This window comes from Cajanus cajan, chromosome 2 (genome assembly GCF_000230855.2).
Source record: "Cajanus cajan strain Asha chromosome 2, NIPB_CcT2T_4, whole genome shotgun sequence".
Lineage (NCBI taxonomy): Eukaryota > Viridiplantae > Streptophyta > Magnoliopsida > Fabales > Fabaceae > Cajanus > Cajanus cajan.
This window is the reverse complement of record NC_138518.1, coordinates 22785437-22798382: the sequence shown is the minus strand read 5'-3', so window position 1 is coordinate 22798382 and position 12946 is coordinate 22785437. Positions and strand designations below refer to the sequence as shown.

Below are 12946 nucleotides of genomic sequence, written 5' to 3'. Positions count from 1 at the left end.
TCATGAACCAGTCACCAAACTTCTGGCATGTTATAATTAAGATTTTCTTAATCCCTTTTCCTGAGACGATCGGTCGGTATCCGACTCATTATGATCAAATGGTAGGCCTTTCACAATAATACGACCGACCAAACACCGCCTCTAAACAATGAGTGAACTTTCTCCAAGTTTAAATGAGATTTAACCATACGATCGGCCAAACGCCGACTCCGAATAATGGATGAAGATTTCTCCAAGCTTAAATGGAATTGAACCATACGATCGGCCAAACACCGACTTCCAAAATTCTGACTCGATCACCGAGTTGAAGAATGGATCTTCGAGTTTCAGTCTTCGAGTTATTTATACTTGCCCAGTCAGACTTTTACCGACAATCGCGAGTTTCAGTCTTCGAGTTATTTATACTCGCCCAGCTGGACTTTTACCGACAATCACGAGTTTCAGTCTTCGAGTTATTTATACTCGCCCAGCCGGACTTTTGCCGACAATCACGAGTTTCAGTCTTCGAGTTATTTATACTCGCCCAGCTGGACTCTTGCCGACAATCACGAGTTTTAGTATTTGAGTTATTTATACTCGCCCAGCCGGACTCTTGCCGACAATCACGAGTTTTAGTCTTCGAGTTATTTATACTCGCCCAGTCGGACTTTTTCCAAAAATCACGAGTTTCAGTCTTCGAGTTATTTATACTCGCCCAGCCGGACTTTTTCCGACAATCACGAGTTTTAGTCTTCGAGTTATTTATACTCGCCCAGTCAGACTTTTGCCGACAATCACGAGTTTCAGTCTTCGAGTTATTTATACTCGCCCAGCCGGACTTTTGCCGACAATCACGAGTTTTAGTCTTCGAGTTATTTATACTCGCCCAGTCGGACTTTTGCCGACAATCACGAGTTTTAGTCTTCGAGTTATTTATACTCGCCCAACTGGACTTTTGCCGACAATCACGAGTTTTAGTCTTTGAGTTATTTATACTCGCCCAGTTGGACTTTTGCCGATAATCACGAGTTTGGCACCTTTAAAATAAAACATGTTAAGAGTCATGGGAGAAAACAATGTGTTGACATTTATTGGAATTGAAAAAGGTGGTGCCTCATTAAAAACCTTCTCAGCAAAAAACCCCTCATATTTTTACGGGGAAAAAATACTGAGTTAGGAAAAGAGTGCACCTAATACAAATGGAAAGAAAAGTCTAGCTATAATAGAAGTGTAGATTTGCAGCGTTCCACGTTCTCGGTATCATTCCTCCATCCAAGGTTCTTAGTCGGTAAGCTCCTTTGCTGACAACGTCATCGATTTTATAAGGTCTGACCCATTTAGACGACAGCTTGTTCCTCATCTGTGTTAGCTGAGCACGCTTCAAAACGAGGTCTCCTACAATAAAGTCTCTTGGGACGACCTTTGTGTTGTACTTGAAAGCTGCTATTCTCTGGGATGCTACTTGATTTATCCTTGCTCTCTCTCTTGTCTCTGCGATCAAGTCCAAATCAACTCGTCTTCCTTGGTCAGATTCCTCTTCTGAAAAGGCTGTAGTACGTACTGAAGGTTCCGCAATTTCGATCGGGATCATGGAGTCTGTTCCATACACTAGGTTGAAAGGAGTGTCCTGGGTCGATGAATGAACAGTTGTGTGGTATGACCATAGCACCCGGGGAAGCTCCTCCACCCATGAAGCACCTGAGTCTTGGACGCGCTTCTTCAAACCCGAGAGTATGACCTTGTTTGCCGACTCCGCTTGACCGTTAGATTGAGGGTGCTCAACAGAGGTGAATGTCATTCGGATGCCGATCTGCCTACAGAAATTGCGAACTCTCGCACTTGCAAATTGTGTCCCATTGTCAGAAACTAGCACTTGGGGGACGCCATACCTGCACACCACATTCTTCCATAGAAACGCTCTAACCTTCTCTACTGAGATAGTTGCTATAGGCTCTGCCTCAATCCATTTGCTGAAGTAGTCCACATCCACTATCAAGAATTTCAACTGTCTCACAGCAGTCGAAAATGGACCGAGAATATCAATACCCCATTTGTTGAATGGCCAAGGAGACAGGATCGAGTGGAGTCGTTCAGCCGGGGAGTGGTGCAGAGTTGCATGCCTTTGACATCCATCACATTTCTGAACCCAATTGACGCAGTCATTCCTCAGATTCGGCCAAAAGTAACCTGCCCTCGCAACTTTGTACACTAGAGCTCGTCCTCCGATATGGCTTCCACACATTCCGCCATGCACTTCGTCCATCACTCTTTGTGCTTGTGACTTGGTCAAACACCTTAAAAGGGGAGAGCTGAAACCTCTTCGATACAATCTTTCGTTGATGACCACGAACCTGGCTGACTCTCTCTGTATCAGTGACGCCTCCTTCTTATCTTCTAGCAACTCCCCCCGAGTCAAGTATGCAATGTACGGTCCCATCCATGAATCGAGCTCTTCTTGGATGAAAAGAACACTCCCCTGTGGAGTGTTGATGCTCGACTGAGTCAAAGTTTCCTGGATGACCGACCGAGTGGCTCCTGGCTTCTTTGTGCTTGCGAGCTTGGAGAGCAGATCGGCCCATGAATTTTGCTCTCTTGGAACGTGGTTAAGTGTGAACTCTCGGAAATTTTCCGACAGGAGTTTAACCTTTTCCAAATACTTGGCCAATTGAGGATCCTTCGCTTGGAAGGTTCCAGCCACTTGCCCGGTGATCAACTGGGAGTCGCTTCTAGCTGATAAGCTTGTCGCCCCCATCTCCTTCGCCAAACTCATCCCTGCTAGCAACGCCTCATACTCGGCTTGGTTGTTGCTTGCTCGGAACTCGAACCGCAATGACTGCTCTAGTAGTATTCCCCCCGGGCCTTCCAAGACAATTCCAGCTCCACTTCCTCCTAGATTTGAAGCACCATCAACCGATAGAATCCACTGGGTTTCACCGACCGTGTGCTCCTCGGCCGGATGGGTCAACTCCATCAGGAAGTCAGCTAATGCTTGAGCTTTGCTTGCTCCTCTCGGCTCATACTTGATGGAGAATTCTGATAACTCGACCGACCACTTCATCATTCTGCCAGCCAGATCGAGTTTCTGCAGGACTTGACGAATCGAATAGTCCGTGCAGATTATCACCTTGTAGCTCTGAAAATAATGTCTTAGTTTCCTCGCAGTGACTAGTATTGCAAGGGCTAGCTTTTCAATCTTCTGGTACCTCGTCTCCGCTCCCTGTAAGACCCTACTTACAAAGTAGATAGGAGCTTGTGAACCTTCCCGCTCTTGTACAAGAACAGAACTAACTGCCCGGTCGAACGCCAATATATAGACCAGCAAAGGGAGGTTCAGTAGTGGTTTTGTTAGGATCGGCGGTGATGCAAGTGATCTCTTGAGTTCTGTGAAAGCTTCTTCACACTTGGTTGTCCAAGCAAAACGATCATTCTTCTTTAGACATTGGAAAAGCGGCAACACCTTATCGGCCGATCTGGACAAAAATCGAGATAGCGACGCCATTCTTCCCGTTAGTTGTTGGACTTCCTTCACCGTGGACGGACTCCTCATGTTGATGATGGCCGAGCATTTGTCCGGGTTTGCTTTAATGCCGCGATGCGTCAGCAGGAAACTGAGGAACTTTCCCGCTTGGACACCGAAAGAGCACTTTTCGGGATTCAGTTTGAGCTGGTACTTGCCAATGGTGTCGAACATCTCCTGCAAGTCGTCAAAATGCCGACTGACGCTTTCCGACTTCACCACCATGTCGTCTACGTAAGCTTCCACGTTCCGACCTAGTTGATTTACAAGGACTTTGTCCATCAGTCGCTGATAGGTCACCCCTGCGTTCTTTAGACCAAACGACATAACCCTGTAGCAGAAATTGGCTTGATCGGCTATGAAGGCGGTCTTGTCCTCGTTTGCGGGATGCATTCGGATTTGGTTGTACCCCGAGTAAGCATCCATGAAGCTCAGTAACTCGTATCCCGACGCCCCATCCACCAGGCAGTCTATGTTCGGCAGCGGGTATGAGTCTTTTGGGCAGGCCTTATTAAGGTCGGTGAAGTCCGTACACATTCTCCATTTCCCGCTGCTCTTGCGCACCATGACTACGTTCGCTAACCAAGTCGGATATTGGATTTCTTGGACATGTCCTGCCATCACCAATTTTCGTGTCTCTTCCGTGATCGCCCTTCGTTTTTCCTCGCCGAACTTCCTTCTCTTCTGGATCATGGCCTTCGCGCTAGGGTCTATAGCCAGCCTGTGGCACAAGAAGTCTGGATCAATGCCAGGGATGTCGCTAGAATGCCAGGCGAATGCCGACACGTTGTTTTTTAGAACTCCGACTAACTTCTCTTCGTCCTCAGGTGTTAAGGAGGTGCCTATCTTTACGTTTCTCCCTTCCATCATCTCCACTTCCTTGACATCTTCTGCGGGGGCGGGTTGGTGATCAAATTGTCCCATTCTAGGGTCTAGCTCGATGGAATGAATGTGCCTTTCAGCAGGTGCGGTATATAAACGTCTCCTCACTTTCAAGCTATCTGAATAACACTTCCGGGCGACCTCCTGGTCCACCTTGAGGATTCTGACCTCTCCATTTGGTAACGGATACTTCACTTTCAGATGCGCAGTCGACACAATAGCCCCCAGTTTGTTCAACGTAGGCCTCCCGATGAGTATGTTGTAGGACGACTGAGCATTCACCACTAAGTACCGAATAGTCATCGTCTTCATCTGTGAGCCTTGACCGAAGGTTGTTTCTAGATCGGCATACCCCTTAGCTATGACTTGATCTCCTGCGAATCCTACCAGGGTTCCCGCGTAAGGCACCAGTCGGTCATTGGGGATCTTCATTCCCACGAAAGCTTCCCAAAAAAGGATATCGGCTGAATTTCCCTGGTCGACCAGAACACGTTTCACATTATAGTCCATTAGTATCGTCGAAATGACGATAGGATCGTCCTCGTGAGGAGCTACCCCTTTGTAGTCAGCGTCCGAGAAAGAAATTGTGGGATGCTGTGGTCGGCGGATCTCCGACACTGATAAGACAGAGCGCGTGTATCTTTTCTGGGCAGCCGAGGTGACGCCTCCTCCTGCAAATCCTCCCGTCACTGTATTGAAATCCCCATGGACTGCTTACTGATGGATCTCTGACGAACTTGCTGGGGTGTCCTTGGGGGGAGTTCTCTCTCTATGCCTATCCCTCCTTGTGTCGTCCTGTGTACGTCGGTGTCGCGTATCTGACGAGCCTTCTTCCTGTTTTCTCGCCACGAACTTTTTAAGGCGTCCCTCCTTGATCAAGCCTTCAATCTACCTTCCCAGGACGAAGCAATTTTCCGTAGAGTGTCCGTGAGTCCTGTGAAACTCACACCAGTCGGTCTTGAAGGGACCCAATTGGCGCTCCGTCGCTGCTGGAAATTCGAACAATGCTGTGCTATTGACATCATGGAGTATCTGCCTCCTAGGGACGTTGAGCGGGGTGAACTTCTCCTCTTCGTTGGTACGTGTCCACTCGCCCCTTGGACGACTTCCCCGATCGGCCTGTCGGTAATTGCCCTCCTTCACGTTATAGCGGTCGCGTCGCTTATTCCAGTCCGAACGCGGTCGAAGATGTTTGCTGCTCTCCTTATTACTTCGTCCTGGCTCCTCTCGGCTCTCAGCAGCCCTTTTGTTAATTTGTCCTTCCTCCGTCTTGATATGACTTAGGGTGAAAGCCCTCACCTCCGACATCGTTTGACAGTTCGCTCTCTCCAGCGCGATGTCAAAGGCCCCGGACCTTAAGCCCTTCTAGAACGCGATGACCGCCATGCTCTCATCCAAGGATGCTATTCTCAAGGCGACTTCATTAAACCTTTGCATAAAATCTTTCAGCGACTCTTCCCGCTGCTGCTTGAGGTCGAACAAGTCCGACGTGATCGGAGGCTTCTTCTTGTTAGCGGCAAATTGGGCCATGAAAAGCCGACTGAAAACATCAAAGTCGGTGATGGATCAGTCAGGGAGACCACTGAACCAATCGAGCGCCGCCTTTTTGAGTGTCCCCATAAACAATTTACAGCGGACTTCCATGCTCCCTCCACAGATTAGCATTTGAGCTCGGAAGTCTGTCAGATGCTGACTGGGATCCTGGGTTCCATCGAAAGGTTCCACCTGGGGTATCCGATGGTCCCTGGGGATGATCTCAGCTTCTATGGCTTCCGAGAAGGGTCAAAAATCCCTAGGGACTTCCATCATGACGTCTTCTTCCATCGTCCTAGTACTAGCTGCTATCCTGGCCTGCATCTCATCCGCTCGTCTCCTGGTCTCCTCATTTTCTCGTTCAATGGCCTTCTCTCTCTCCCTGGATCGCGCATTCTCCTCCCTTAAGCCATTGATCATGGCCATCATCTCCTCCATGGTTGGTGGTTGCGAGTTGTTGTTGTTATTGTCGCCTCTCGCCATGGTAAAGTGTAGGTTTTCTGTGTTTCTTGGGGCGTAGGAAAAGTTTCACCGTAGCCCCACAGTGGGCGCCAAAATGTTCCGGCCACGAGGTGCACTAGGGTTTTTTCCTAGGTCAAGCCTTAGAGCCAGAGCATTCAAGAGTGTAATCTACCCCCTCAACTCTAGGGTTTTGGTTTTTTATCGTCTCTCGTTCATGGGCCTCTTGGGCCCCGAGAATAAAGGGATCTCCTCAATCGTTCTTGTTTCGAGGGTGCGCGGCGAGTAAGGACTGGACTAGTCAGATTTTGACCGACTAGGCCCGTGCCAAAGCTGAAGTCGGGTAAAAGCCGGGTTCCCCCCTTATAGGCGAGTGGAGTCGAGCTAGGACCGAGTCGGCTCGCTCACCCAGGGTCCAGTCGGATAAACGCCGAGTGGCCCCCTGTATAGGCGACTGGAGTCGAGCTAGGACCTAGTCGGCTCGCGCAGAGGTGTCAACTCGTTTGTAGGCCGAGTGGTTTTGAGTCAAATAGAGGATCAGGTCGAATTTTGACCTGGACGGTATAGTAATATATATACTAAAATAGTATAATAAAATATTTACAACACAAGTTGCTAATCAAGCAACCAATAGAAACTAGTTATATATAACCAAAATATGCTACTATAAGGTAGCCTACAAAAAAATATCCATCTCCAGGAACCTCCTGTGGCCTCTAGCAGCTATCTCCCAGCCTATCCCTTCCCTGCTCCCATACAACGTATGATCATCGCAGTCCAAACCAAATGGAAACATGCAAGGGTAAGCTAGAGACAATAAACAACTCATAATAATTTAATATGCAATGCAACAACTATATAATCATTTTCGCATCTGACACATAAGACAAACAACATATATATTATACATCTTAACATCATTTCAACTTGATTCCACATATCAACGGTGTATCAACACTTCAACGCAGCTGCTGTACAAACCATTGGAACAGTTATCATATTCATCATAACAATAACCAACACATGTATTACACATCTCTCAACAACACATGTTTAAAAGAAACTTACAACATAACAACACTATCATCATCCTCAACAAGATCAACATACAACACAATCACTACTTTACAACACAACAACATATGTACAACTCATATCAAAATCAAATCAACTCATCAACAACTTATATGTCGTCACGCATTTCAACTCGGAGATCTTCAATAACTAAGGTTGAGCAGTCTAGGTGGCATAAACCCTACCGAATCTAGCGTTTGACCTATCTCAAACAGGTTAGGTATAGGACATCGTTAGGAACTCCTAAGAGAACCAGGTATAGACAACAATAGGCGATTGCTCAGGTGTTCCACTTAGACTCGGAGGTCCAGTACTTCTGTCAGGACAGAAGGGTTTGGGTATGAGCCTGCCACGGCCTTGGCTAGCATCACCAATCTACATATGGAGTTAGCTCACCCACTGTCCTCCAAGTACCATGCATCCTCCAGTACCTAGTCAAAGACTACATCTCTCACTAGATACCTTACTCAAATTGGTCATTCAACCATGACATGGATCGACTACTTCCATGCCACCCACACAGTACTAAGGGATCCAACTTTAAAACAACTTTCAACTTATCACCTTAGTACTATGTATCTCAACATAGGACATATATCTTTACCATATGTCCCCAACTGTTCAACTTTACAACAATAAGCACCATAACAACTTTACAACATTAAACATTTGGCCGCTTGTAATTGGTATAGCTCGGCCTGGTCCCTATACCGTGGTCACTTTGTAATTGGTATAGCTCGACCTTGCCCCTATATCGTGGTTGCTTTGTACACGTGTGCCTCGACCTTGCCCACACACGGGATCAACTAAGTCCTAGAGGAGAACAACACAACGTCTACTCCAAGGTACAACTTCCCAAGGAGGGTTTTTCAACAAATTGGGCTCTTAGAGCACCACAACTATCTCAATCCACACAATGGGGTGAGCAACTTCGAAAACATCTCCCCTAGTCCTAGTGATCAACAACTCATCATCACAGCTTAATCAGCTTATAACTCAACAACACAGCTCAACTCAACAACTTAAACAACATACAACTTTTCAACTCATCATCTCAATCAACTTTCAACTTAAACAACATGGTATATCATCACAACAACTCATCAACGCTGTTTAACAACACATTTTAACAACACAACATCTCATTTCAACTTTAAACAACACAATCAACTCAACAGCTTATTAGCTCAACTCATAATTTATAACTCAATCATCATAAAATAATATCTTTTCAACACATGGCACAACATACAATTTTATAGCAACATACAACTCTTCTCTAACAACTTAACAACATAGTCTACTAATAACATCTATATAAATCACACACATCTACACACTTCACATCATGTTTCTCACAACTCACAATATTATCATCATGCACTTCACAACTTTCAACTATGTCATTTCATCAATTTCACAACATAAATATGTCCACACATAACATATAGAAACTTTATCAACTTAATTTCAACATGCTTCAACAATATCATAGATCAACACATAACTTGTAAACAACTTCACTATACTCAACATGCATCTCTTCATTTCACTTTCTACTCATCATACATCTCAATGTAATTATACAACTCCATATGAGTTCCTAAACTCACATACAATCTAGCTTCCCTTACCTGAAGATTGGCTCAGAATAGCCAAGAACTTGAGAAAAAGTAGAATTTCCTTTCCGAAGCTCAACCCGGAACTTCAATCCACCCAAAGCAAGCTTCCTAGTCTAGAGTCCTTCTCTCTAAAACTTCTATCTAAACTCCTCTCATTCTCCTCAACTACACAACCTCAATTTATAGAAGTTTGAAGTGGCCAGAACGGCCCGTTTCAAATCAGGAACGACCCGTTCTGGGCTCCTTCATCATGTGTAAAATTCACATGTAGAACAGCCCGTTCTAAAACCGGAACGACCCATTCTGGAGTTGAATTTAACTCACAATGACCATTTTGGAATGGCCCGTTCTAGTCCAAGATTCATAGGCCTATTTAGTAGTTTGGAACGGTCCGTTCCAGGCTACTAAATCACCCATGGCCTTCTAAAATACTTACTACGTTTGGACAATTTCACTGTTTGGGCTTCATTGGGCCAGTAATTCAAATTTTAATTAATTCTGATTCACTTGGTCTAATTTTTGCTTATCAATTATTTTCAGGTTAATTGTGGAGCATTCTCGGGCTTGGATATTATTTTTGGACTTCAAGAGATAAAGTGCCACGTAAGCACCAAGTCAGCACCAACTTGCCACATCAGCCACACACTTACATTTTTGTTTACCTTGTTTTAGTCTTTTTTGGGCCAGACAGATGGGAAGGAGGCCCACTTTGTTTTAGGGTTTTGTCCATGTGTCTTTTAGGTCTTAGGGCTGACCATGCAACCACCACTTTTTAGCGCTGACTTGATCTGACCACGTTCTCTTCTTTCTCCTGGATGTTTTCCTTGTTCTAGAGCTGTTCATCACGTTTTTCTTCAATTTTTTCTTCTCTAGTTGTATTAAGTAACTGAACCCTTCCATTTTCTTCCTTTTAGTTTTTCGTTTTCTTCTTTGTCTTCCTCCATGGAAGGCTAAACTTGTAACACTTTCTAACTCAGTTTAGTGCTCATTGAGGTCTGTTTATTTCACTGCATCTTCGTGTTCTAATCCTTCTATTTTCCATGCTTAATGGTATTTGTTCATCTGGGTTGAATGTTCTGTTCATGGTTTGCTTAATCCTGTGAAATAGAGAAATGAATGTATGCTAATGCTTCATTTGTATGCGTTTAAAACAAAAGTAATGACGTTTAGTGATTACTAGAAATTGAACCAAGGTTTAAAACGATTGAAGATAATATTTTGAACCAATGATGTGTGTGTGATAATTGAGTTGGAAAGTGTACTATTTTATTGGTTACTGTTGACGTATTGTTCATTTGAATCTGAAACCCCCCCATACTGTGTGTTTGTTTGTATTTCATGAACCTATTGGTATTGTTGCTCCTTGAGAGACGACCTAAGAGTCATTTCCTAGTACTACAAATTTCGTATTTTATTTGATCGGATACGACACCAATAAGTTACTATGTTTAATTTCCTTGAATAGAACTTGTTTGTTGTACCTAGCTTTGACTAGTTTGTGTAGATTGTTTCTTGCTCACAGATAGAAAGAATTCAAGAAAAATTTTGAAAAAAAAATATCATAAGCATTAAAGTTTTGTGAAAAGATTTTGGGAATTGAAGCTAACATAAGGGGGTTTAGTAATTTCCATTTGAAAAAGGTTTGGTTATTAAGTGGCTCTTAGTAGCTCACCTCCCTTGATAGTGCAACTTATATACTTAGACCTCCAAGTGTTTAGTTTTGTTTCTTGAAAACAAAAATAATTTATTATTGCATTGCATATTAAAACGTCTTAGAACTTAACCATGAGTGGACATTCTCAAAGTGGTAATGACTCAAGCTCTCCAAAAAGTTTTTCTCATCTTGCTCAAGAGCTTAAGGCACTAAAACTTTGGAGAAAGCAAGAAATGCTAGCTAAAGAAAAGGAAAAAATTGAAAGAGAAGCATAACTTGCTATTCTTGAAGAAGAGATTCGACTAGTTAAGCAACAAGAAGAAAAACTTTTGGTTAAAGTAATAAAAAAAAAATAGCTAGGTTCCCAAAGCTCCACAAGCCTTGAGGAGGTAGGAAGTTTGAACATAGATGAATACTACCAACCTACCCCTAGGAGAGTCATTAAAGATCCCAAGGTGAGGGAATCACGAGTTGATCTCCTTTCCTTTCATGGGAAAGAGGATGTGGATGCCTACTTGGATTCGGAAATGAAAGTAGAGAAAATCTTCACTTGTCACCAAGTAAGGGAAGAAAGAAAGGTTCCCTTGGCCACCTTAGCTTTCCAAGGACAAGCTATGTATTGGTGGACAACCTTGGTTAGAGAAAGGCGACTCTATAATGATCCACCCATAAAATATTGGAATGATTTGAGAAGTGCTATAAGAATAAGGCATATTCTTTCTTATTATAGTAGGGAGCTTATGAATAAGCTCCAAAGACTCCAACAACAAAATATGAGTGTGGAAGAATATAAACAAAAAATGGAGTTGTATTTGATGAGGGTTGGGATAAGGAAAGAGGAATGATTAACCATTACAAGATTCTTGAGTGGTCTAAATTTTGATATACGAGATAAAGTTGAGTTACTCCCTTATAGGGGACCTTGATGTCTTGGTCCAACTTTATATAAGGGTAGAACAACAACTTCTTAGAAAATCTTCTAAAAATATCAACTCTAAATCATATTCAAGAGGGAGGAAAGCTCAACCAAGAATTATCCTAAAGAAAATCGCTCTAAAATTCAAGAAAATGATAAAGAATTTGAGCAAACAAAAAAGATCACCTCACACACTAGCTCAAGGACAAGTGAAATCAAATGTTTTAAATGTCTAGGTAGAGGCCACATTGCTTCTCAATGCCCCACCAAAAATACTATGATACTAAGCGATAAAGACATTTATAGTGAAGAGTCCTCATCATCTTCATCTTGTAGTGAAAGTGAAGAGGAAGCTAGTGACCATGAAGAGAAAATAGAAAAACCTTATCCTGGCGATCATTTTAAAATCCTTCATTCTCGCACACACACACATTCAACCACCCTTTTATGTGTCTTTCTGCTAACTTCAATTGGTATCAGAGCTTGACCCCTAGGGTTGAGCATCTAACACTACAAGGGTACGATCAGTGGAAAACGAAGGACAGGCGGTGACCCACCCACCTCTCTTCAGAGGAACAAACTAAGATTGCTAGAAACAAAGAATGATTGCATTCTTTGATACATGTCATATAGACATGTGGGATGTTATAGAATAAGAAAATTACATGTCGCTTGATGAGGCCGGCAGGGAGATACCTAAAGCACGTTGGAATGATGAACAAAAGAAAAGATTCATGCTGAACTCCAAAGCCCGAAATGCACTCATGTTTGCTCTGACTGAGGAAAAGTACACCAAAGTACACAACTCCAAGAGTGCCAACCAGACGTCGGATACCCTAGCTCTAACCTATGAGGGATCCTTGGAGGTAAAACGCAACAAGCTAAGCTTGTTGGTTCGTAAGTATGAGCTCTTCGAAATGTAAGAGAGCGAGTCTATCCAAACTATGTTTGGAAGATTCCAAACTATTACAAATGAACTCTCTTTTCTAGGTAGAACTTATGATAATTTTGATTATATTGACAAACTACTTTGCAGTCTACCCAGGAAGTGGAGACCACAAGTTACGGACTTGAGAGCGTCCAAAAACCTCGAAAAGCTCTCACTGTAAGAACTCATAGGGCTACTTAAACTCCATGAACTGGAGTTACAACAAGATGATGCTGGAAGAAAACAGAAGTCCATTGCACTGAATGTGCAAAAGAAAAAATCTACACCATCATCTTCAAAAGTCCTAAAGGCGGAAGAATAGTCTGATGAAAGCTATAGTGAAGAACCATGTGATTCAGACGACGAAATATATTTCTTATCA

General features: G+C 43.5%; 1 protein-coding gene across 1 annotated transcript; it reads right to left on the bottom strand.

The window, feature by feature from the left end:
• Positions 1-1192: 1192 nt before the first annotated feature.
• LOC109819087 (uncharacterized) lies at positions 1193-5686 on the bottom strand. The gene is made up of 2 exons (XM_020384676.2): positions 5326-5686; positions 1193-5067 (listed from the first exon to the last, which is right to left on the bottom strand). Exons 1-2 carry the CDS (start codon positions 5684-5686, stop codon positions 1193-1195), a joined length of 4236 nt encoding a protein of 1411 aa, XP_020240265.2.
• Between the last annotated feature and the right edge of the window lie 7260 nt (positions 5687-12946).